The sequence below is a fragment of the Lithobates pipiens genome, unplaced genomic scaffold (assembly GCF_037356315.1).
Source record: "Lithobates pipiens isolate NorthernLeopardFrog02 unplaced genomic scaffold, aLitPip1_a1.2 Scaffold_17, whole genome shotgun sequence".
Classification (NCBI taxonomy): Eukaryota; Metazoa; Chordata; class Amphibia; order Anura; family Ranidae; genus Lithobates; species Lithobates pipiens.
This window is the reverse complement of record NW_027507755.1, coordinates 15,485,455-15,513,145: the sequence shown is the minus strand read 5'-3', so window position 1 is coordinate 15,513,145 and position 27,691 is coordinate 15,485,455. Positions and strand designations below refer to the sequence as shown.

General features: G+C 42.2%; 1 protein-coding gene across 3 annotated transcripts in view; it reads right to left on the bottom strand.

Annotated features, from left to right (window-relative positions):
- NOX4 (NADPH oxidase 4) overlaps positions 1-27,691 on the bottom strand; it is a 429,580-nt gene that overhangs the window by 19,305 nt on the left and 382,584 nt on the right. For all 3 annotated transcript variants that reach the window (XM_077485005.1, XM_077485007.1, XM_077485008.1), the window contains 2 exons: positions 23,335-23,443; positions 2,408-2,476 (listed from right to left, as the gene is read on the bottom strand). In XM_077485005.1, the coding sequence (XP_077341131.1) occupies positions 2,408-2,476; positions 23,335-23,443 (178 nt within the window). The remainder of the gene's footprint in view (positions 1-2,407; positions 2,477-23,334; positions 23,444-27,691) is intronic.

Sequence of the window (27,691 nt, the reverse complement as noted above, 5' to 3'; positions counted from 1 at the left end):
ACTGCGAGTGGTTGCGGGTGTGGGAATCGATGCAAATCCTGCACACGCAGAGATGTGAACCTAGCCTTCTGTAATTTGATGAGATGGAGCAGTGATGTCACACTCACCACCTCATCCAATCAGAGAATGCTTTGCATTCATTCAAAAAATGCAAAGCATTCTCTATATGGCACACATTCAGACCTCCTGTGTTCAGAAAGCATCAGGCCAGCCACTCAGCACATGGAGCGAGCGGTGTCTACTTCAGTGACTTCCAGCTGCCAGGGTCATCGGTCAAGTATGGTATATACACAGGTACACTAGTCCAAGCTGGACCAATGTAATTATGTATAAATTATCCATAAATGGATTTCTTTAAATCCCAGTGATTAATTCACCAACAGTGAATGTCTGGTGATAGTCACATTCAATGCTTGATAAATATGCCCCTTAAACACCAACTCCAGCCAAGGCTTTTTGGATAGACCTAGGACAGTAAATACTTCTGTCGTGTCTTTATTGTTGTCTTTGTCCCTGTAAGGAATGCAATGGTGCTCATAAGTTTACATACACTGGCAGAATTTATGATTTCTCAACATTTTTTCAGAGAATATGAATGATAACACAACTTTTCTTTCACTCATAGTTAGTGTTTGGTCAAAGCCATTTATTATCAATCAACTGTGTTTACTCTTTTTAAGTCATAATGGCAACAGAAACTACCCAAATGACCCTGATCAAAAGTTTACATACCCCAGTTCTTAATACCGTGTAACATCAATGACAGCTTGTGGAATTTGTGGATGAGGCTCTTTATCTTCTCAGATGGTAAAGCTGCCCATTCTTCTTCAAAAAGCCTCCAGTTCCTGTAAATTATTGGGCTGTTTTGCCAGAACTGCACGTTTGGGATCTCCCCAAATCTCCCCAGAGTGGCTCAATGATATTGAGGTCAGGAGACTGAGAAGGCCACTCCAGAACCTTCACTTTATTCTGCTGTAGCCAATGACAGGTCGACTTGGCCTTGTGTTTTGGGTCATTGTCATGATGGAATGTCCAAGTACGTCCCTTGCGCAGATTCCTTGCTAATGAATGCAAATGTTCCTCTGGTATTCTTTGATAACATACTGCATTCATCTTGCCATCAATTTTGACCAAATTTTCTGTGCCTTTGTAGCTCACACATCCCCAAAACATCAGTGATCCACCTCCATGTTTCACAGTAGGAATGGTGGACCTTTCACCATAGGCCTTGTTGACTCCTCTCCAAATGTAGTGATTATGGTTGTGGCCAAAAAGCTAAATTTTGGTTTCATCGCTCCAAATTACTTTGTGCCAGAAGGTTTGAGGCTTGTCTCTGTGCGGTTTGGCATATTGTAAGCGGGATACTCTGTGGCATTTGTGTAGTAATGGCTTTCTTCTGGCGACTCGACCATGCAGCCCATCTTTCTTCAAGTGCCTCCTTATTGTGCATCTTGAAACAGCGACACCACATGTTTTCAGAGAGTCCTGTATTTCACCTGAAGTTATTTGTGGGTTCGGCATCCCAAACAATTTTCCTGGCAGTTGTGGCTGAAATTATAGTTGGTCTACCTGACCGTGATTTTGTTTCAACAGAACCCCTAATTTTCCACTTCTTGGTTAGAGTTTGAACACCGCTGATTAGCATTCTCAATTCCTTGGATTTCTTTTTATATCCCTTTCCTGTTTTATACAGTTCAAATACCTTTTCCCACAGGTCCTTTGACAATTCTTTTGCTTTCTCAATGACTCAGAATCCAGAAACGTCAGTGCAGCACTGGATGAAAGATGCAAGGGTCTGTCAGGAGTCCAGAAACTCATTGACCTTTTATACACACACACTAATTACAAGCAAACAGATCACAGGTGAGGATGGTTTACCTTTAATAGCCATTCAAACCCCTTTGTGTCAACTTGTGTGCATGCTATCAGGCCAAAATCACCAGGGTAAGTACAATTTTGATCAGGGGCATTTGGGTAGTTTCTGTTGCCATTATGATTTAAAAAGAGTAAACACAGTTGATTGATAATAAATGACTTCAGCCAAACACTAACCATGAGTGAAAGAAAAGTTTTTGGGTTATCATTCAACTACGTACAACTGTATTTCATCTCTTTTCCTGTTTCTCTGATAGTCTGTGACCCCAGAAGAATACTCTATAGGTAGAAGTTGTCACTGGGACAAAAATACAAAGGAAATAATAATAACCTGGCAGAGTTTCTATACCTTCTCATAAAAAATAAAATAAAAATAAAAAGTTGTTTTGCTGCAGTCGGTGTCCCGATTATTTCCTGTCACTTGCTGTACATACAGGAAATAGGGAGTCATTTCTCCAAAGGGGGGTCACAGTCTACTGTAAAAACCTTACAGGGGTTCAATCCCTATCCCATTCATTCATTCTACAATTACCTGCATCCCTTCTTTCTCGCTGAGGTACAGCCGGATGTTCATGTAGTCAGGACGGTTTTCTTGCCAAAGCTGGTGGAAACAGATAAATGGAGTAAAAAAAGTGAATTATGATGCCGAGGGGGGGAATAAGTTGTATTTTGCAGACTCGTCCTGAATTTCCTACTATATGCATGGAGCACTGCCATAAATAAAAATATATGCCAAGCAGCTTGTCAATTTATAACTAACGTGAGAGGTAGACAAGTGCACTGACAAAAATTTTGTTTGTTTTCATATCATTCTTTTTGCTTTTTTTGGAAATTCGAAAAGTCTATTCACACATTGAAATTTTTTGTCTATTTTTTTGTCTATTGCACATGAAATTCAAAAATTCAAAAATTCGAAAATCTGAAAAAAAGAAAGAAAATCTGTAAAATTTGAAATAATAACTAACTATTAAATTATTGGTGTTGGAATTTCCTTTCAAATTCGGCTGCTTGCGAGCGTAACGAAAATTTATCTGAAGTTACAAATTATCTGAAATAAAGAATGCCGCATCTAAACAAATGGAATGGAACAAATTAATAATAAATAATAATAATAAAAAAGGATTTATTATTATTATTGTTATTTATTATTATTAGATCGTTACATTCCATTCGTTTGGATACGACATTCGTTATTTCAGATAATTTCGTATTCGTTACGTTCACAAACAGCCAAATTTGACAGGAAATTCCAATTCCTATAATTTAATAGTTAGTTATTATTTCAGCGTTTACTGATTTTCTTTCTTTTTTACAGATTTTAGCATTTTCTGATTTTTGAATTTCGGAAATTTGAAAAATCAAAATTCTGAAATTTGAAATTCAGAAATGAGAAAATTCTGAAATATGTAATTTTGGAAATTGAAAAATTGGGAAATTCTGAAATCTCGGAATTAACGAATTTGTCAAATTCAGAACTAAATGAAATGTCTAGTGAGAGGTGCAAATCATAGAAACAATTCAAAAACGCAAGGTCTGATTATTGGAAGAAGTCTGAAAGAAATGTTAGTGTTACACAAATCAACCTCAATCAGCTCAAATTCATTTTCTAGAAAAGGAAAGACACTGATTACTTGCTATGGGCAACACAGAGAAATCCTTACAGCAGATCTTTACCCTTAAGCCGGCCATAGAAGCAGCATTTTTCCTTGCTGCAACCACAGAGGGGGGTTTAGGATGGACCAGGAAAGCCACCCCCACCAGGAGAACGCAGTAATAATTACTGCTAGGGTTGGCCGCTGGCAAAAATCGTGTGAAAAATCCAACAGGGGGTAGTAAGTTGATCGATTTATCAGCCGAAATTTATAACATGCACATTAATTCGGGACAGGTGCCAACAGTCTACATACAGTGAGAATCTCCTATGATAGACAGAACAGTGGTCCAATGGTGGCCCATGAGATAGGACTTCCTATTACAAAGGCCACCAAGTAAACAGGAGATTCTCATTGTATGTAATCTGATGGCGATCGCTCCGCCCCCCTCCCTGTCCCCTCCAAGGCAGCTAAAATTGAAGTATTGGAGTATAACACGCACAAGCTATTTGCACCCGATCTTCAGGGTGAAAAGGTGCGTGTTATATGCCAATAAATACAGTAATCACCCATAAAATGATTACCTGAGGATGATTGGCCCTGGGTGCAACAGTTTGCATCCAGGCCAATTGTCTGCATGTATGTGCTGCATAGCTGATTACATGCAGAAATGATCTGCGGAAGCTGCAATTGCTTTCAAAGGGGTTTCTCCCCACTGGGTCTCCCACATGTAATCGCTAATGGCCCATTCCCAAGTGTGAATGGGGCCTTAACCACAATTGCCAGTGGGACAGCCAATCACAGTGGTTATGTGATCAGAAAGACCTTCCAACTCCCTGGGCATAATAACCCAGTTATGCCGCGTACACACCACCGGCCTTTTCGACGGACTCGGTCCCGCGGACTGGATTCCATCGGACAATTCAATTGTGTGTGGGCTCCAGCGGACTTTTTCTTCCCAAAAGTCAGACAGACCTAGAAATAAAATTGTCTTCAAATCTTTCTGACGGACTCGAGTCCGGTTGAAAAATCAGTTTGTCTGTGTTCTAGTCCGACGGACTAAAACCGACGCTAGGGCAGCTATTGGCTACTGGCAGGGCAGGACTTACCATTGGGCTTGACTGGGCTCAAGCCCATGGGCCCCGCCAAATAGGGGGCCCCGCCGAGATACATAGCCGAGTGTACTCGGCTCGGCTCACAGTCACACCCAGTCCCGCCCTATGATGGACATAACACAGGGACTGGGCGTAACCGTGAGCCAAGCTGAGTACACTCGGCTACTCTCTGCTCCGCTCGGGACTACGTCAGGACCCGAGAGCCGCTGAGAGGACCCGAGAGCCTCCGAGATACACAGGACTCTGTATCTCGGTGGAGCCATTTTTAAACTTCAAGACTGCAATGACAAGGCTACAAATGACAAGGCTGCAAATGACACTGGGGCAAGGCTGCAAATGACAAGGCTACACTGACAAGGCTGCAATGACACTGGACAAGGCTGCAGATGGACACTGATAAGGGTGCATTGATGGGCATTTAAATGTAAGTTTTTTTTCCTTAAACTTCACTCTTAAAAGTTTTTTTCCTTAACCACTTCCCACCCGGCCAATGTATATATACGGCCGGGTGGGAGCCGCCTGCTCCTGATAGGACGTTCAGGAACGTCCTTCAGGAGTAGCGGGATCGCGCGCGCGCGCGCCCGCGCAGCGGCGCGATCCCGATGTGCTCGTGTCACCCGGACACGGCACATCTCAGATCGGCAGGAGGGCTCTGTGATTGGCCCTCCTGATCACATGACGGCCGTGTCCAATCACGGCCGTCATGTGATGTAAACAAACAGCCGGTTGCTAGGCAATCGGCTCTCCTCTCCTCACACGGAAGTCACCGCTGAGGAGAGGAGAGCAGATCGCTGCAGCCGGCTGATGATCAGTGAGTATGGGCTGCTTTTCACAGCTTTTTACTCACTGATCATCAGTGTAGTGTAAACACACAACACACCACACAGTGAAAACACAGTCCCCACATATGTCCCCAAAACACACATGTCCCCAAAACATACATGTCCCCAAATAATAAAAACACATGTCCCTAATAATAAAAACTTGTCCCCCACATATGTCCCACTAAAATCACATGTCCCAATGATTATCTGCACACATATGTACGTGATCACCTGCACACATATGTACATGATCATTTGCGTACATATGTCCGTGATCACACAAACCAATTATTATACACTTAACGGAATTTTTTTTACCAAAAACATGTAGCAGAATACATTTTGGCTTAAATTTATGACAAAATTTGATTTTATTGGATTTCTTTTCAAATAGAAAAAAGAAAATATTGTTTTTTTCCCAAATTTCCGCTTTTTTTGCGCTTATATCGCAAAAAAAAAAAAACGGAGTCGTAAATAAATAACACCAAAATAAATCTCTATTTGTGCGAACAAAATGATAACAATTTCATTTGGGTACAGTGTAGCATGACCGCGCAATTGTCACTGAAAGCGCTAGAGGGCTGAAAGCTGAAAATTGGGCTGGGAAGGAAGGGGGTGAAAGTGCCCTGTATTGAAGTGGTTAAAATACCCTCCTAAACTTCGGGTGCGTGTTATACGCTGATAAATCCAATAATGTATAGAAGATAGGGCCCAAAAGTGTCTCAAGCCCAGGGGCCCCCACCACCCTAAGTCCTGCCCTGGCTACTGGCTATGAACTTCCTTATTCTACGTCATCACGTTCGAATCCGTCAGACTTTTGGAGTGATCGTGTGTGGCCCAGTCCGTTCATTTGAAAGTCCGGCGGACCTCAGCTGCAAAGTCCGTCGGATTGTCCGCTGGACCAAGTCTGCCGAAAAGTCCGGTCATTTGTACGTGGCATTAAAAGGACCACTGGGTCTGGGTGGGAAGCAGTTAAAGGGGATCTACTGTATATTTAAGGTGAAAAGCTATTTGCCAAGGTCTAATTTATGTTCCTGGGTGCCGTGCAAGTTTTAAGGTTGTAGCAGGGATAACATCCTGCTCCTCTGAGTCCTGGACACTACAGGGCTTGTGAAAAGTTTGGCAGTAAGGAAATTATTTGCTGCCATAAAGACAAATCTGCTTCCAACTGTCATTTCTGTAGTGCAAGGACACATTTCATACATAGGCTCTATGGGGGAGATTTACTAAAAGTGGTGCACACAGAATCTGGTGCAGCTGTGCGTAGCAACCAATCAGCTTTTAGGTTTTATTGTCAATGCTCAATTGAACAAACTACAGTTAGAAGCTGATTGGTTACAATGCACAGCTGCGCCAGATTCTGTGTGCTCCAGTTTTACTAAATTTCCCCCTATAAGCTTATGTTACAAACAATTTAATGCACCATTGTCCCCCCCCCCTCCCTCCACAAAATGACTAAAACTTAAAGTGATTATAAGGCTTTGTTTTTTTATTTTATTTTTTAAATAACAAAACATGTCATACTTACCTCCACTGTGCAGTTTGTTTTGCACAGAGTGACCCCCGATCCTCGACTTCTGGGGTATCTCGGGCAGCTCTCGCGGCTCCTCCCCACATCGTATAACCCTCCTAGAAGAAGCGTTCTCCGGGGGGGGGGGGGGGTTTACCTTGCTGGCGCACTTCCGAGTCCAGCATTCGGCATCCTTAGATGCCACATGCAGGACTCGGCCCGATGCCCGCGTCATTGGATTTGATTGACAGCAGCGGGAGCTAATTCCTGCACTGCTATCAATCTATCCAATCAAAAGCCGACGAGAACCACAGGCAGAGAGGAAGAGAGCGTCTCTGGCAGGGGTATACACGACTCAGGTGAGTAAAATGGGGGGCTGGGGGACAGTCAGTGAAAGAAATGTTTTCATCTTAATGCAATCTATAAACATGAGGGTTTACAATCCCTTTAAGCCTGGCGCAGTGGCGAATACTTCACTTCAGTCTTCAGCTCTGCCGGCCCTCCCACATTGGGCCCATATCTGTTTATTGGTAGCTCGCAGATCAATTATGTGCCATTGGAGCCATTCCTCACCGTCTCGTCTTATGGCTTCATTTTTACTTTTCAACTTGGAGTAATTGGACACCATCGTACAGAACTTCTGCTCTAGCTAGACCTCCATGGTGGACTATGCTAGGAGTCTAAGGTCTGATTGTGTTCAAACTGTTATATGTCATTGTGTGTTCCTCACTTGACTATAGTTATTAATGCTTCCACTCCTGAAGGTGTTCTCATGGAGTATCATACCTCCCAACATTTCGAAATGGGAATGAGGGACACCTACTAGCAAATGTATGTAGGCATAGGACACGCCCCCTGCCACACCCCCTTAAAGGAGTATTAACCAAAAAAAAAAGGTTAATTAAATTCACAAGGGAATTTTCTACCACCACCTTTATATTGGCTTTTAAAACGTACAAATGCAGCAATTTAGAAATTAGATGAGAGGTTTAGCACTGGGAAACACGTTTTGAAAGAGAAAAAGCGCATTTTATATACTATATAGATCAGACCAAAATGAGGGACAAAGGAGGAGGGATGAGGGACAGAGGGACATTGCTCCAAATCAGGGACAGTTGGGAGCTATGGAGTATTAAGCTTATATTTGCAATGTCTTGGTTAAACATGCCTCCCTCCCCTTTCCCACCTTCCTAATATTATTATTATTCAGGATTTATATAGCGCCAACAGTTTGCGCAGCGCTTTACAATATGAGGGCAGACAGTACACTTACAATACAAATCAATACAGGAGGGATCAGAGGGCCCTGCTCGTTAGAGCTTACAATCTAGAAGGGAGGGCTCCTATGGCTTTTATTTATCTATTTTCTTTATTATGTCCTTTATCCACTTTATACCTTTGTAAAGGCTGCCTAGTACCACTTGGTGTTTTACTTTGTATTCATTAAAACTCAATAAATAATATATATATATATATATATATATATATATATATATATATATATATATATATATATATAAATATAAATAAAAGCCTAGTACACATGGGCCAACATTTGGCCCATGTGTATGGCACATGGCCCGACAGAAGCCGACTGTTTGGCAATCTTCTATCGGACAAGAATGCTGGAAAACCATCAGCTGACCAACGCTCTCAGCCAATGGTGGAAAGAGCGCTGGCCATAGCATTCTAGCGGGGGGGGGGGGGGGGATTTCCCCCTGTCAGAACACAGCTCAGCAGGGGAGAGATCGCTGTACTAACATTGGATCGTTAGTGCAGTTGCTCCGACTGAAGCTGTCGGTTTTTTTTTTTTGTTCAACCCAGTAGTGTACCAGGCAACCTCAGCTTCTGGAGGTTGAGTTATAAGATTCAGGGCAGATACAGACAAAAATACCATGTGTAGGAAACCTGATATGTTTCATGCATGATGTCTGTTGGATTTATTCTAAAACTGAAAGAATTATTACTGAATAATTGTCGTCATAAATGCATTGTTGTGTTCTAGGGCTGAATACAGTCAATCCTCATGAGCATTGACTCTCATCCCCTGAACAGATGATGCCATTTGCATGCACAGGCTGTCCACCATAGGGGAACCGGCAGTAGAATCTGTAGGATAGCATATACTGTATTGTGAAATGTCCTTGCTTCTCAAGTACTTCCCTAGAGAGCACAATGCATGCCCATTATTCTCCACATTATACTCACACTATAAGGTGCTGTACGCACACCACTAATAAACTATCTAAGCCCCATTCACTGTGTGTTGTGTTCTATCATACCTGTACATGCTGTTCAACCCAGTGGGGAATTTTCATATCCACAGCTGGTAATGGAACTGACACATTGCATTCAGAAAGCAATAGATTATTTAACCCCTTGCTGCTGCCTCTTGCTGGCCCTTTAATAGGTTCTTAACGCCAGAGATGTTTCTTGCCATTCCCAATCACATGATCACTAAGATTGGCTGTCACAGTGGCAATGCAACCCAATCACATAGCTCCAAACTGTCCCTGATTTCAAGGGACTGTCCCTGATTTGGAGCAATGTCCCTCTGTCCCTCTTTTTGGTCTGATCTGTATAGATGTATATAAAATCCACTTTTTATCCATCAAAACGTGTTTCCCAGAGCTAAACCTTTCATCTGATTTCTAAATTGCTGCATTTGTAAATTCCAAAAGCCAATATAAGGGAATAGTAGTGATAAAAAAAAATCACGTGTGGGTTTACCCAATCTTGTTTTTGTGTATTATTCTCCATTAACCACCTGACATCCGCGCTAAGGCCGAATGACGGCCACAGCACCGATGTGAATTCCCGGGAGGCTGTCATATGACCGATCCCGGCCCCTTACCATGTGATCAGCTGTCAGCCAATGACAGCTGATCACATGATCAAAACAAAAGCTCAGTGATCATTTTTTTTTCTACTCACACTGACTGCGGAGGAGAAAAAAAAAAGCCGATCACCGGCTCATCTTAAAGGGACATCGGTCCCGAAACGGAAGAGGCAATTATGCCTCATCATTGCAACCTGAAAGTGCCCACAAGTGCCCCCTATCAATGCCCACAAGTGCCACCTATCTATGCCCACACGTGCCACCTATCAATGCCCACCAGTGGTGCCAATCAGTGCCACCTAGAAGTGCTGCCTATCATTGTAACCGATCAGTGCCCATCACTGCCACCCATTGGTGCCCATCACTGCTGGCTCATCAGCGTACATCAATGACGGACAAAAGTTACGCATTTTTAAATTTAATAACATTAAAAAAAAAGTTTTTCAAAAATATTTGCTCTTTTTACATTTTTTTAACAAAAAAAAAAAAATCGCACAGGTGATTAAATATCACCAAAAGAAAGCTCTATTTGTGGGAAAAAATTATAAAAATGTCATGTGGGCACAGTGTTGCATGACCGCGCAATTGTCATTCAAAGTGCATCAGTGCTGAAAATTGGTCTGGATAGGAGGGGGGTTTAAGCGCCCAGTAAGCAAGTGGTTAAAGGGGTGTGGCAAGGGGTGTGTCCTATGCCTGTATACTTTTGCTGATAGGTGTTCCTCATTTCCATCTCAAAAAGTTGCGAGGTATGTAATCATAAACAGTAATGAGGAGCTGTTGGTGACAGCATAGTCACGGTTTTGGGGGTATATTACCAGCACAGAACAGGGACGCCATCTGTAGGTGAATATGTGGCATCAACCTGTTAAAGCCCAATGTTGTGTTGCCACATTTATGTGGACGGCTGATGGCAAGTAAAATGTTGTATTTTGGTAGCTGTTACTCCCTGTAATGATATTATTTAGTTTATGAATTCCTGTTTTATTTCACATGTTTTCCCAAAGAAAAAAAAGTTAATGTAACTCCTTAACCAATTCAGCCCAGAAGGTTTTACCCCCTAAAGCAGTGATGGCTAACGTTGGCACTCCAGATGTTTTGGAACTACATTTCCCATGATGCTCACTTAGGCTGGATTCACGCCTTTGCATTTTTAGTGCTTTTTACATTTTGAAGATTTGCACTACAGGCCATTTAATATGGTTTCCTATGGAATACGTTCTGTAGTGCAAACCTGCAAAATGCAAAAAGCACTGAAAATGCCATAGGTGTGAATCCAGCCTTACAGTGTACAGTGCATGTGCATCATGGGAAATGTAGTTCCAAAACATTTGGGGTGCCAAGGTTCACCATCACTGCCCTAAAGCCTCGTACACGCGATCAGATTTTTGTCTGGCAATTGTGTGATGACAGACTGTTTGCCTAAAATCCCATCTTTTGTACGCTCCATCAGACAATCGTTGGCCAACTTTCCACCAACAAATGTTGAATGGCAGGCTAGTAAATTTTTGGCGGACAACGGTCTGTTGTCAGATTTTCCTATCGTGTGTACACAAGTCTGTCACATAAAATTTGAAAGTACAAACACAAAATCAATGCTCACCAAACACGACATTACCCTGTTTCCCCAAAAATAAGACCTATCGTGACTGTCGGTGATGGCTGCAATATAAGCCCAACCCCCCAAATAAGCCCTACCCTGTTTCCCCGAAAATATGCCCTACCCTGAAAAGAAGACCTACAAGGACTTTAACTAGGGCTTATTTGGGGGGTAGGGCTTATATTGCAGCCATCATTGACAATCACGATAGGTCTTATTTTCGGAGAAGCAGGGTAGCAGAAGGTGCCCAAAGGGTGGCTTTCAAGAGCTGAAATTCATCATAGTACGTCACTATGTTTGTGTTTGTTGGCAGAAAATTGTGTGCCGTTTGTATGCAAGACAAAATCCTAGCCAACGCCCTTCAGACAAAAGTCTGAGGCTTTGTCTGCCAACAATTCGATTGAGTGTACGAGGCTTTAGGCTTGATTCACACTAATGCATTTTTTGATGCAATTTGCAGAAATGCAGGAACATTTTTTAACATGGGTTCCTATGGAACACGTTCACATAAATGCATTTTTGTGCCTCTGCATTTTTGGAAAGGGTCGGGGACCTTTATCATGCAAAATGCAGCATTTTGCATGTAATAGAAGTCAATGGACCTGCATCAAAAACGCAAATACCGCTTTTTTACCGTGATTTTGCCACGATTTGCATTTTGCGTTTTTTTTTTCTTTTTTTTCACTGTATATAGCTGGTTGCTAAGCAACCACAGTGTAAAAAAAACCCTGCAATACACAGCAAAAAATCGCGTGTCCAAAAATGCGACAAGCACCGCAAAAAGTACTGCAAAAACGCTCAAAAGCAACATGCATAGATGTGAATCGAGCCTTAGGCTGGATTCACACCTATGCATTTTTTGTGCTTTTTGCAGATTTGCACTACAGATCATGTTCCATAGGAAATCATGTTAAATGGACTGTAGTGCAAATCTGCAAAATGCAAAAAGCATTAAAACTGCATAGGTGTGAATCCAGCCTTAGGCCTGATTTACACCTATGCATTTTTTAGTGCGTTTTCAGTTTTGCAGGAACACACTACAGTCCATTTAACATGGTTTCCTATGGGTCACGTTCCCATCTCTACATGTTATGGAGAGGGCCAGGGACTTTTTTTCTGGTTTTTGGTTCCATAGACTTCAATGGATCAAAAGCGTGTATTCAAAAACGCAAAATGCACCTGGAATATGCAAACTGCAACCTGCGTAGGTGTGAACGAGGCCTTAATGACCAGGCCATTGTTTGCGATAAACACAACAAAATCCTTTTACATCCTTTTTTCCCCACAAATAGAGATTTCTTTTGGTGGTATTTGATCACCTCTGCGGTTATTAATCTTTGCTCTATAAACAAAAAAAATAACAAAAAAATGTTGAAAAAAACAACAATATTTTTTACTTTCTGCTATAATACATATCCACAAAAAAAGAAAAAAATGTATTCATCAGTTTAGGTCACTATATATTCTTGTACACATTTTTGGTAAATATGTGTATATTGATTGGTTTGCGCAAAAATGATTGCGTATAAAAACTATGGGAAAGATTTATGGACTTTTATTTATATGTTTTTGCTGGTAATGGTGGCGGTCTGTGATTTTTAGTGGGGCTGCGACATTGAAGCAGACAAATCTGACCCTAAGTGACACTTTTTGGAGACCAGTGACATTTTTACATTGATCAGTGATAAAATAATGCACTGATCGATGTATAAATAACAGGCAGGGAATAATTTAAGACTAGGGGGTGATCAAGGGGTCAACTGTGTTCCCTGGGTGTGTTCTAACTGTTGGGGGATGGAACAACACAGAGATCGCTGTTCCCGATTACTGGGAACAGCAGATCTTCATGATGTCTCCTGTCAGAACGGGGATCTGCCTTATTTACATAGGCAGATCCCCGTTCTGCCTCTGTGTACATCGATCTTGGGTCGCCAGCAGACATCAAGTCTGTTGGACCCGCGGCCGTGCACCAGCCAGTACGTAGGTTTGCGTTTGAGCCAACCTGCCGCCGTATATATACAGGAGCCTGCATTCACTATATCTGGTCTCCCACAGTACACAGAACACAGAGATGCAATTATTTTAGTAAATATAAATTGCTAAATACCTTATCTTATCAGCAGTTAGAGCAGTCTTGTGACTTGTATCAGTGTCTGGTTAAAGCTTGTAGGAGGAGATTTCATTCTGCACTCACTATCCTATGAGGCTGCAGGACCCCTGACCCTCTGTCTGGACAGTGCCGACTGATCTTGTGTGGATCACATGCACCAAGAAAGAGAAAAAAACCTTTCTAGCAATACATACCAAACTGAGCATGTGCAGCCCTTCTCCTGGTTCTGTACTATCAGGAATTATATTGGGGGCAGTGGAAGAAGGGGAGGATCAGAGGAAACAAGATCAAACAGCCTTTACACAATGCAGAGGATTAACCCCTTAGGTTCCGCAGTGAGTATAACAAACATTTTACTGTTGTGGGTTTAGTAACACTTTAACCACTTGCCGACCGGGCCATAGCTGCAGCTACAGCGCGGTCGGCTTATTCCGGAAGGGCGTCCATGGACATCCTCCCAGAATGTTGCTTTCGCGCGCCCCCCCTGGGGAGCTCCCAGAAATATCCATGATTGCCAGGTCCGGAAGACTTGGCACATCACGGATAACGGTAAATGGCCACTGGTAGCAGCTGTTTACCATGTGATCGCTTGTAAACAAACTGGCGTGTCATGACATCAGTTCCTCCCTCCCCTCTCTGTACTGATCTGTACAGTGCGAGGGGAGAGGGGGAGAGATCGTTTGTAGCAGTGCTGTGGGCTGGATCTGTAGTGCCCACAGCGCTGCTCAGTGCCAACACTCTGCAGCACTATGCCAATACTCACCAATACTCTGCCAATACTCTGCCAATACTCGCCAATACCCTGCCAATACTTGCCAATGCTCTGCAATAAATTTTAACTGAAACAAAGATTTTTTTTTTTTTTTTTTTTTTTTTTACGAATTTTAAGTCTTTTTTGATTTATAGCGCAAAAAATAAAAAACCCCAAAAAAGCTCCATTTGTGTGAAAAAAAGGACAACAATTTCATATGGGTACAGTGTTGCATGACTGAGTAATTGTCATTCAAAGTGTGAGAGCACTCAAAGCTGAAAACTTTTCTGGTTAGGAAGGGGGTTTAAGTGCCCAGTGGTCAAGTGGTTAAAATGTTTTTCTGGAGTTTGGCTTTCATTTATTTGTCACTTATTTAAAGTTAATTTAGGACTACCCCGTCCACAGGATGACAGCACTGCTATGCATTTCACTGCAGAATGAACAGCGTTGTCACTCAGTTAAACAAAGCAGAAAATCTACGGATCTACTGTCAGGATCAACGTGTAATAAAACTATGTTACGGGGGAGGATTTAAAGCAAAACTGATGTTTTAATGCTGGTGACAATCTGCATCATAGGTATTATTTTTTATTGCCTATAGCAGTGATGGCGAACCTTGGCACCCCAGATGTTTTGGAACTACATTTCCCATGATGCTCTAGCACTCTGCAATGTAGTGGAGCATCATGGGAAATGTAGTTCCAAAACATCTGGGGTGCCAAGGTTCGCCATCACTGGCCTATAGCCTCACGTGAAAGCATACCATAAACCATTTTAAGGCATTAAAGGAAAAAGCTTAACGAGACTCTGTTTTGAGAGTCTCCTCGACCCACCAATAGTCATCTTCACCACACTATCCTGCAGCTCCATTCCTGTGTTGGAGCCTGCAGTCATGCCCTCTGTTTCGGTGCGTGTCAGAGATTACAGAGTATTAAGTGTCAGCCATCCATCAAGTGTTTTGACAGGGCAACTAGACTCTCAGGTCTGAGCACTGGATCCTGGGAGAAGGTCACATGTTCCTCTATACCTGGAAGTATTGATCATTTACCATAGGCTTCAACATAGTAGCAGGGGAGGGCAGGGGAAGGTGGGTGTAAGGGGAATGAGACTAGGCTTTCAAGAGATTCTGCCGCTTTGTTACAGACTTGCAGGACCCCTGCCGAATCTTCCACGATTCCTGTTGGGTTTTCCAGGGTTCCTGGGGCCTCCCCTACCTCTAGGACTTCCAGAATTCCCAGTAACAGCCCTGGGCATATCCTCTTATCAGAGGGTGTTTGAGCAGTAGCCTTTCAAGTGGCTGGTGCCGTGTCTTATCTGCAGCTACCTGAGAGCTAAAAGTGCTAAAAAATCTTTTTTGGTTTCCTTCCTGCTATTTCTGGTCTTTTATCTGTGTTTGTTTTCGTCTGGGATGCTTGTGGTCGTGGCCCCCTCACAGGAGGTCCCTGGCTTATTGTGGGTGTTTCTGCATTCCCCCCTTTTCTCTGTTCTTGTGCTGATGAGTTGTGTTTGTTGCCTGTGGTCAGGGCTGTCTTTAAGGCAGGGAAAAAGGGGCAGCTGCCCTGGGCCCTGTCATTGTTGTGGGGCCCAAAGCAGCTGCCTCATACTTGCCAACTATTCCAGTTTAAATTCCCTCGTCCCTTGAAGATTTAGTCCTGTGCTGTATCCTGATATCTCAGTGTGAAGTGCTGGTACTAATGCTGACCAGCTCTGCCCTATTGTTGTGTACAGATGACTCATCTGCACACCCTGTGTTTACATGTCAATAACCGGCATTCATATGTAAATAGTGGCAACATTACTAAGTAAATAGCTCAGTCCGGCAGCATTGATATGTAAATAAAGGTGGCATTCATATTTATATCTTTCCCCCTGCAGTGAGGAGATGATGCACTGTAACTTCTAGCAACCAATCAGTGAGCAGTATTACTGTACAGTAATTTCTAGCTACCGATTAACAAGCAGAAATTATTTTCTGTAACCTCTAGCAACTAATCAGTGAGCCGTAATGTGTGCTGTAACCTCCAGCAACCAGTCATTAACCCCCCTGACGATATTCCCGAGTGTGGCTCGGGGTGAGATTTTTGTACCATTAGTGGTAACCCCGAGCCACACTCTTGCATCACTGGATCCAGAAAGAGATAACTTACCTTATCTCCGGGATCCCCTGATGTATCCCCGCTGTGTACGGCGGCCGGACCTTCCGCCCGATGCACTGTGTGCCCTGGCTTCCGTTCCCTGCGAGCGTAGCGACGCAGGGAGGTGGAACCAGCGCCAAATTCAAAAAGTTAAAAGCACAAACACACTGATACATTGTAATCCTATTGGATTACATTACTAAATAAAATAAAACTGACCTTAGCTTGCCCCCATTGCTTTATCCAGTGCCCCTGCCTGCAGTTTTACTGTACTTTGTGTCTGGAAACTGCAGAGCGACCATGGCATCAAAAAAGCGCGCCTCTACCTCAAAAGTGGCATATGACCTGTTTGAAAACAGCGACAGCGATGCAGAATCCCTTTCAGAAGTGAGTGATAGCGATTCGTGGGGAAGTTCGTCGTCAGGCACGGAAAGCGATTTTAGCGATGATGCTGCGACTTTGCCCAGTGATGTGCGGACTTGGTGCTCAATTGATTGCGGTACGGAGCATGCAGCGCCCCCAAGATTTCCATTTACTGGAACACCTGGTATCAAAGTGGATGTGGATGACAACCCATTGGCATATCTCCAACTCTTTTTGACCAATGAGGTTATAGAAAAAATTGTTATGGAGACAAATCGGTACCACGAACAACAAGCTGCTACGCATCAGAGGTTTGCAAGGAGCAGAAAGTGGGAACCAGTAACCAAGGAGGACATCTGGAAGTTTCTGGGCCTCATAATTCTACAGGGAGTGGTTGGTAAACCCCTGCAGAAGTGGTACTGGACCACTAACAAATTGCTAGCAACTCCTTTTTTTGGCACCGTCATGTCGGAGTACAGATTTTCCCTTATTATGAAGTATCTGCACTTTGAAAATAATGAGGAATTCGATGAGACTTCTCATCCAGCACCAAAACTAAAAAAGATTTGGGGGCTTTACCAAATGATTCAGCAAAATTTCCAGAAGACCTATGTACCCGACAGAGACATCAGTATCGACGAAAGTCTGATGGCCTACAAAGGAAGACTCATCTGGATACAGTTTATTGCGTCCAAGAGGGCACGTTTTGGAATAAAATCATTCATGCTCTGTGAATCCAGCACTGGGTACATATGGAATTCCATACTTTACACCGGGAAAGGAACCAAGTTCAATGAGAGATTCGGTAACTATGGACTGGCAACCGCTTCCATGCTTACTCTGATTGAACCGCTGCTGAATCAGGGCTACTGTGTAACCACAGACAATTTTTACAGTTCTCCAGAACTCTATGAGTTCCTTTTGCAGAATAAAACAGATGCATACGGGACCGTTAGAGCTAACCGGCGTGACTTGCCACCAACCTTTGTCAATAAAAAGCTCAAGGCAGGAGAAATAGTTGCCTGGCAAAAAGGAAAAATGATGGCACTGAGATGGCGCGACAAAAAAGACGTGTGCCTAATGAGTACCATTCACAACACCTCTACTGTCATGGTACAAACAAAAGGTGGAAAAGACATCATGAAGCCCCAAGTCGTGATGGACTACAACCATACTATGGGAGGTGTTGACCGTGCTGACCAGGCCATGACTTTTTACCCAGCCATGAGGAAGCAACAGAAAAAATATTATAAAAAAATCTTCAGGCACCTTCTGGAGCAGTGCCTGTGGAATGCTTTCATTCTTCTAAAAAAAAATAGTGACAAGCCTGTTGTTCATGCGGACTTTGTTTGGAAAGTTGCCAAACTTATTTTCCTCAGGCACCAAACACCAACGTCTGTAAACAGATCTGGCCGTCGTGCTGCTGGCATTGTGAACCCGGAACGCCTGACTGGTCGGCACTTGATGGACCACGTTCCACCAACAGAAAAGAAGGCAGCACCCACAAGGATGTGTGTCATTTGCTGCTCTAAGTGTGACGACCCTGGAAGGAAAATTAGAAAAGAAACAACGTTCTACTGTCCTGACTGTGATGTTGGACTTTGTGCTGTACCATGTTTTAAAATTTTCCATACCAGAGATGTTTACTGAAGCAATATGACTACCAATATTGCACCCTTGTTTGACAAAAAAAAAATGTCAGTGTTTTTGATTATATTATTTACTAAAATGTATTGAATAAACAGTATGATTATTATTATATTGTTATTTGTTATTATTTACAGTTATTTATTATATTATAATTTATGATTTTGTGTTTCAAACTTTATCCTACCCGGGATGTCTACTAGACTTTGGTTTAAACAGATTTCAGTGAGTTATTCCTAAGAATTGCAGGCTTACAATATAAAACGCCAAATTTCCATTCAAAAAAATGGTACCGCTTTCAGCACCTAAAATCCGAAATAATCATACCGCCAGGGAGGTTAAGCAGTATGCTGTAACCACTGGAAACCATTCGCAAATGCTGCCGTATCATGTGTGTAGAACTTACCTATACACTCTGTGTAAATATTGTTATTTTGTAGTGACCAACAATAGAAAATGGGTATTGAGGATGATCTAGGGGCCTTTCTAGTGGTGGATTAACATAAGATAAATTACGGTAGGCTTTGGATGTGAGTTGTATGTGGTTTCCAGGAGATGGACTATTGGTATTGATTGCAGTGTTCATTCATTGTTTGGATGTAGTATGGATTCATGTTCTTTTATGCGGCATGTGCTTATATCATATTTATTAGTAAGATCTTTATTAACCCGTTATGAAATAATATAATGCCATGACCAACATTCTTACCATTAATACTTGGATATGTACTCACCAATTGAGCCTTGAGATTCAAATCCTAGATAAGGCTGTATGCTGATAAATTTTTAATCTTTGTGAAATGAATAGGGGCCACATTGGAATTACCTTCCTTTTCCTGCCCCCCCCCCCTCCCTTTTCTTTATAATTATAGCTTCACCCAGGTGCTTATAAATACTTCTACAAGCAGCACTCTATTCGTTTGGGTACTGTGTCTTATGGGTGGACCCCCCCATATTTGCCCTGCCATAGTTTTCCAACCCACAGGTGCATCTGATGTTTCAGTATGTGCAAATTGTTTGTTAGCAATGCAACAGTATTTACACTGTCCTAATATGGGTGCTTTTTTATGCATTTTTACTGTTACTTCAGTGTTCTTAAATGTGTGTCAATAAAGGTGGAATTTAATTTTACATATTTGTAAACCTGTGCCTATAAAGTCCATGGAATTTGTCAAATATTTGTGCTTAATAGTGGGAGATTTAATATTTTTTCTGGGTCCTTGCATTGCCACCTGGCAAGTACCTATAGGTTTTCCTTATAACATTGCCCTTTTTGTTCCCAACCAGTCATCTCTTGCCTGCCTGGACTCCCTCTGCCTTAGCTGAGAACTTTCACCTGCTGCCTGCCTCAACCCCTGTCTGGACCTGACTTCTTGTCTGCCACCTGTCTTGACTCCTACCTTGACCTGACTACTCTCTTGAAAAAAATATATAAAAGGTGGAGCTAAGCACATACAAGTGAATATACGGTATATAAAATGAACCAAAATTCTGAACATATATCACCGCAAGAAACACATATATTGTTGAACATATAGCAAGATAAAAAGTCCATTAGTGATAGTGTTCCCAACACCAAAAAATTATTTTAAATGAAGCTTTTAATTCTTCCATCACAGGTGCTCAATGGTGTTTGATCACTTTTTAGGATAGGTCAAAATGCGCATTTGGAATACCAAATTGATTCCTACTGCCAACACCGCTCTACTCCAATGGACCCTCCGGATGAAGCCTGGGCATCAAAATTGACTCCACGGGAGAGGAGAAAGAAAGTCTCATAGTGTAGTATATTTAATAAAATTTAAATGCAATGACAAGATAGTAGATTGCACTCACATGTAAAAGTGCCTGCCTGACACTAGGTAAAACAGTGTGTGCAGATCTGGCTAGTTCCTATCGCAGTAGCATGCATTCTTCTTCCCGCTCCTATGGGGGTGGGGTGACAAACGCCTGGTGTGGGGTGACAAATCAGGACCCAGAAGTGACAAATCCTCCACTTCGACGTTTGTTTCGCTGTGAATATCGCCTTCAGGAAGTGACTACTCTCTTGCCTGCCACCTGCCTCAGCCCTTGTCTGAATCTGACTACTCTCTTGCCTCTCGCCTGACAAGACCTTTGCCTGACTTAAACACTCTCTTGTCTACAGCCCTATGAACATTCTCAGCATCATAGACTTTCTGTTTCAGTCATCCCCCTGGAGGGATGATCCTGATGGCCACAACCTGGTTACAGTTGCAACAATATCAGTCTGGATGTCACACCACTTCTTCAAACTCAATCTATTCAAAACCGAACTTATAATTTTTCCTCCCCCATATGCCCCTTCCCCTGACCTCACTGTCAAAATTGATGGCACAGCCATAAGCTCATCCCCACACACCAAGGTTATAGGTATAGTCCTTTACTCTGAACTCTCCTTCAAGCAACACATCCAATCACTGTCCAAATCTTGCCGCCTCAACCTCCGCAACATCTCCAAAATATGCCCCTTTCTAACCAATGACACAACAAAGCTCTTAATTCACTCGCTGGTCATCTCTCAACTAGACTACTGCAACTCCCTTCTCATTGGCTTACCTCTAACATAGTCTGTCACCTCTTCAATCCATCATGAATGCTGCTGCCAGACTCATCCACCTTACCAATCGCTCTGTGTCTGCTACTCCTCTCTGTCAATCCCTCCACTGGCTTCCGCTCAGCCAAAGAATTAAATTCAAAATACTAACAACTACATACAAAGCCATCCACAACTCTGCCCCCAGCTACATCACTAGCTTAGTCTCTAAATACCAACCCACTCGTTCTCTTCGTTCCTCTCAAGACCTCCTGCTCTCTAGCTCTCTCATCACCATCTCCCATGCTCGCCTCCAGGACTTTTCCAAAGCCTCTCCAATCCTATGGAATGTCCTACCCCAATCTGTCCGCCTATCTCCTACTTTATTAGCTTTTAGACGATCTCTGAAAACCCTTCTCTTCAGAGAAGCCTACCCTACCCACACCTAACAACTGTATTTTCATTTTCTCCATCAGCTCATCCCCCACAGTTATTACCTTTTGTTTCAACTTGACTTTCCATTCTAGAATGTTAGCTCTAACGAGCAGGGACCTCTGATCCCTCCTGTATTGATTTGTATTGTAACTGTACTGTCTGCCCTCATATTGAAAAGCGCTGCGCAAACTGTTGGCGCTATATAAATCCTGTATAATAATAATAATAACAAAGAAAACTGGGACCACTGCAGTTCTCAACCATCCCCACCATCAGTGGTTATGGTAAAGACTATTCAATAGGTAATGGGAAGGGGGAAAACCTGTTGTTTTGCTTTAAAGTGGAAGTAAATGTCCATCTTTTGCTTTTACACTATAGGAAAGCCTATAAAAAGATTTACCTATAGGTAGTGTAAATATCTCCTAAATGTGCATTGTTTAGGAGATATTTAGTTTACATGCAGCAAGTGAAACCACTGGCTCATGCACTCTGAAGGAACGGCCACCCGTGACGTTTCTTTAGAGTGCTGTGCCGTGAACAGGGGATTTCACATGCAGTGACGTCATTGAGGCTCCAGCCAGTCACAGAGCCAGAGTTCGCAAACCCAGAAGCAAGACGGGTGAAGCTGAGAGCACCTGCAGCGCTGACATCTTGTCACTGGAAGAGCTTAGTTTTAAGGAAAGTTTAACCTAATGTGCTAGTATGCAATGCATTCTAGCACATTATGCCTTTACCTTGCAGGTACAAAAAAAAAATATCCAACGGTTTACAACCACTTTAAATATATTAGTGTTAAATGCAATCAGTGCAAGTATCTTAATTTGACTTGATATCAGTCTTTTACAGTCACTGTGCAGCAGAGGTTAAACTGGGAGAATCAGCACAATATGCCAATCACGTGCACTGCAGTGAGGAACAGGCTGAAAGGAGGGGACAGCAGATTGACAGATGGATGAATTCACCAGCCTGTTGTCCAGTCACAGGCTGGGGTGGGGGGACCTGTAAATGTTAATTAACTGCATCAGAGAAAACTCAGAGATGATGTCTTAATAGACAAAACGCGTCCGGTAGCGTCCCAGTCAGGCCGTTGCGAACCACATGTCTGATAGATCGATGGATTTTATTGTTTGAGCACTAAACCTACTGATGAAATGTAAGTGTTCTGTGCTTCTTAAATACATTTTACTAACGTACGGTTTTACCCTATATGGAGACATTTTCTTTTTTTGGATGTTTGGACCGTATGATATTACCGAACAAATGGAATCTCAGCTACAGCCCTGGCAGTGTGAAACCTCGGGAGCCACTAAATGGATTACTCTTGTGGAGATGTATTTATGTTTGGCTCAGGTTTCTGAGGCCACGCTTTCCAGTAAGCGCATATATGTTTCTTGGTGGTGGATATCACTTTCCTGGTGATCTACTTAAGGTCCTACGTGGAATTGTCTACTATTTCATCTGTGCATTCAGCTGTTTGCCTGGAGTTCAGCTTTAAATTCCAACACAATACATGGAAATCAGTAACAGAACTCTGGTTACAATATAAAATGAATGCACATTATGCTATATAAAGTACATTCACGGTCTATTCATGCTCTAAATGAAGTTCTCCTTTGGAGTGACTTATCCAACTCCTGCAACACACACGGTAGCTCTTTTATGTACAATACAGAAACTATTGAACACCTTTGTTTGATTGAACTGGATTGGCCTGTCACAGAAGCATACAATAGTCTTGTGATAATAACAACCGAACATTGTTGGGAAGTGTAAACAAGAATAGAATTTCAAAGATCGCTGTATACAGTGGGGCAAACACAATGAGAGTGTGTAACAGAGCAAAGAACGGAAAGAGCCCCAGAAAAATATATAGTGGCTGCTATGGAAAGGCAAGGTAAAGTAATTGGATCCATTAAACCCAGCGTTCACATAAGAAGAGAATAAAAGAAAGCAGCTCTACTGACAAGCATTAAATTGCTTTCTTTACCTTTTTGTGTAGCGCACACAGTAAATCGGCAAACCAGAGGAAAGCCTGGACGTCTCTGCATATCCAGATAAAATAAAGTCTTTGCAACTTGTATTCCCTCCAGCTGTGCCTATTGAAATACATTGATTAAAGTATTATTAAAGTAACTCATATTCACATGATTAACCAGCAGCATAAATGTTATACTTTATAGATTTTGCACTGTAATAGGGTAAGGTGAATACATTACAGTCACAGACTCGTGTTTTAACAGTAATGGTTAGAGCAGCCTTTCTCAACCCTGTCAACACAGACGAACTCTTGAAATAATGTACTGGTCTCAGGGAACCCCTGCTAAAAATTACTATATCTACAACTCATTGTACATTAGTGTGATGGTCAGTGGGAAGAATGGTCCTTACACTTGTGGTCATTGGGAAGACTTACCTCCTTACAGAAAGCTAAAAAGATCACTGGTGGCAGTGGGAACTTATCTGAGAGGCAGAAATTTCTCATTGCTCATGGAACCCCTAGCAACCTCTGGAGGAACCCTAGTTGGAGCAACCTCTGGAGGAACCCTACTGTTAGAGATACAGGGTAACCCTGACTTACCTTTCTATGATGCCAGTCCCTATGTATGGTCCAGGCTTTGTTTGTCCCAGTGAGCATACCCCCGAAGAGGGGTCTTCAGGGTCTGGGTTCCATAGGGAAGGACCAAGGCCATGGACCTGTAAAGCACTCTAATGCCCCGTACACACGATCGGACTTTCCGACAACAAAACCGTGGATTTTTGTTCGAAGGGTGTTGGCTCCAAGTTGTCTTGCATACACACGGTCTCACAAATGTTGGCCAAAAATTACGTACGTGGGAACTTGGTGACGTACAAGACGTACAACGAGCCAAGGAAAAGGAAGTTCAATAGCCAGTGTGGCTCCTTCTGCTTGATTCTGAGCATGGGCAAACTTTTGTGTGTCGGACTTGTGTACGCATGATTGGAAAAGTTTTGTTGGCGGAAAATTTGAGAACCTGCTAGCCAGCATTTGTTGGCGGAAAGTCCGACAACAAATGTTCGATGGAGCATACACACGGTCAGACTTTCGGCCAACAAGCTCACATCCAACATTTGTTGTCAGAAAATCTGATTGTGTGTACGGGGCACAAGTCTGACTACACACGTTGCCAAATGCCAAGGTGAGTGCCCATGCAGGATCCAGTGCCCAAAGCGACATTACAGGCCATCCCTAATAATACCTTCTTCCTTATGAGAATAAGGGACACCTATTAGCAAAGGTATGTAGGACACACCCTCTGCCATGCCCCTTTAACTAATTTCCGACTGCCCTATAGCAGTTTTACTGCTACTGGGCGCCTGTGATGGGCAGGATCATATATATATATATATATATATATATATATATATATATATATATATATATATATATAGTGTTATAGTGTGTGCCAGTAGCTCTGTGATTCTACACAGTGGGAGCTGATCGATGTCCACCGGCACCCACTGATCGTTCAGTACACAGGCAGAATGGCAGTCTGCCTATGTAAACAAGGCAGGTGGCCATTCTGTCAGTAAGGAAGGCATGGATCCTGTGTTCCTGCAAAGCAGGGAAATAGATCCATGCCTTCCCCTAGTAAAAGCACCCCCCCAGCTACAGTAAAACACCAGCTAGGCTCATAGTAATCCTTTAAATGCCCATAATAATCCCTTCCCAGCCAGTGTTATTAGTACAGTGACAGTGCATATGTTTAGCACTGATCACTGTATTAGGGTCACTGGTCCCCAAAAAAGTGTAAGTTAGTGCCCAATTTGTCTGCCGCAATATCGCAGTCCCGCTATAAGTCGCTGATCACTGCCATTGCTAGTAAAAAAACAATAATAATTCCATAAATATATCCCATAGATTGAAGACGCTATAAATTTTGTGCAAACTAATCAATATAGGCTTATTGGGATTTAATTTTTACCAAAAGCATGCAGCAAAATAGATATTGGCCTAAATCGATGAAGAAATTAGATTTTTTACTGGATATGTTTTATAGCCGAAAGGTTTTTTATCTCTAAATTGTCAGGGTTTTTTCTTTATAGTGCAAACAAATTAAAACACAGAGTTGATCAAATAACACCAAAAGAAAGCTCTATTTGTGGGAAAAAAAGGACAAACATTTTATTTTGGCACAGTGTCGCATGACCGCGGGATTGTCAGTCAAAGTAATCCAGTGCCGTATCGCAAAAAATGGCTTGGTCAGAAGGGGGGGGGGGTAAATCTTCCGATGCTGAAGTGGTTAAGTACTTGTTGGCTAGCCGCCGTCATTATACTGCGGCAGGTCGGCATGATCCCATGAGCTGACGTAGCTGTACGTCGGCTCCTTTAAGCGGGATAGCAGGTGCGCACTCCACCTTTACTGTGGGGCTGCCGATGCTCGTGACCGGCAGTCGCGATGACCACCGGCCACACGCGATCGCAGGCACGAGAGCCAGAACAGGGACATGTGTGTGTAAACACACAAATCCCTGTTCTGTGAGGAGCGAATAGGCAGATCGTGAGTTCCTACTAGCTAAGAACAGCAATCTGTCATCTTCTCTACTCAGTCCCCTCCCCCTACAGTTAGAAGAATACAATTAGGGAAAACAGTTAATCCCCTGATTGCCCCCTAGTGTTAACCCCTTCCTTGCCAGGGATATTTACACAGTAATCAGTGCATTTTTAAAGCACTGATCGCTCTATAATTGTCAATGGTCACAAAAATGTGTCAAAAGTGTCTGATCTGTCCGCCATAATGTCACAGTCCCAATAAAAATCGCAGATTGCCGCCATTACTAGTAAAAATAATAATAATAAAAATGCCATAAATCTATCCCCTATTTTGTAGACGTGATAACTTTTGCGCAAACCAATCAATATACGCTTATTGGGATTTTTTATTACCAAAAATATGTAGAAGAATACATATTGGCCTAAACTGAGGAAAAAAATGTGCTTTTTTAAAAAAAAAAAATGGGGATATTTATTATAGCAAAAAGTACAAAATATTGTTTTTTTTTTTTTTCAAAATTGACGCTCTTTTTTTGTTTATAGTGCAAAAATTAAAAACCGCAGACATGATCAAATACCACCAAAATAAAACTATTTGTGGGAAGAAAAGGACATCAATTTTGTTTGGTTACAGCGTCGCATGACCGCACAATTGTCAGTTAAAGCGACGCAGTGCCGTGTCGCAAAAAAGGCCTGGTCCTTGAGCAGCCAAATCTTCCGGGGCTGAAGTGGTTAAAGATGTATTATACCAAAAAAATTATTAGTTGAACCCATGAGTCCTTTTTTTTTTTTTACCACTACTATTACTTTATACTGGCTTTTGAAAATGTACAAATGCAAATGAAAGGTTTAGCACTGGGAAACACTTTTTGAAGATAAAACGAACATTTTAAGCCTCATACACACGCTTAGATTTTCGGATGACCGAACGTCCGTTTTTTTGTGGCATGCTACATGTTGAAAGTGAAGAGGTTACTCACAATATGAAAATTTTCGTACAACAGAATATAACGTCAGAAGTGACGTAATGTGTTGGATAGTTTTATGTATTTTTTTGTTTCTGAGCATGTGTAGTCTTGCTCTTATAATTTTTTTTTATACGAAAACCGTACTAATGAAAAGAAAATCGGGACGTTGAGTTCACATCCGACAAAAATTTTATAGTCTGCACATTCAGCTTCTGTCTGACGAAAAGGGGAAATCGTCTGTCGAAAGCACCGTACAAACGTTCCAAAAATCGTCAGACAGCTCGTCGTACACATTTTTTCATCCGATTTTCGTATCGTGTGTACGGGCCTTTATATACAACTATATAGATCAGATGAAAATAAGGGACAAATGAGGAGGATAGAGGGACCAAATCAGGGACAGTCCCTCAAAATCAGGGACAGTTGGGAGCTATGCCCAATGCACGACATCTTAGTACAGCTCCCAATGTTTCCCCAAGATTGCACCAATCCGGATGCACTGCTTCATTTGTGGTATTAGAAAACAGTGAACAGTTGATTGAAGAGTCCAAAGATAAAATAATAAACTAGGTAGGCTAAGTGTGATTTGTCAGTGTGGAAGAGGAGCTCCATTACCTTAGGACACTAGCACAAAATTGAGGACTCATAGCGTGTGGTAGGGTTATAGGGAAAACGCTTAGGTGGCATGTCCTCAAAAATTGTGTCCATTCACCTGAAGGTACTGAGGCTATAACCCAGGGTCTATGAATACTCAGCCTGTGTCTTGTACTGTTAGGATATTTTAGTTATAAGCAGAGTGGATATAAATCAATGATTTTTTTTGAAAAAAATCTAAAAAAAAAAAAAAAAACTGATTTTTTTTA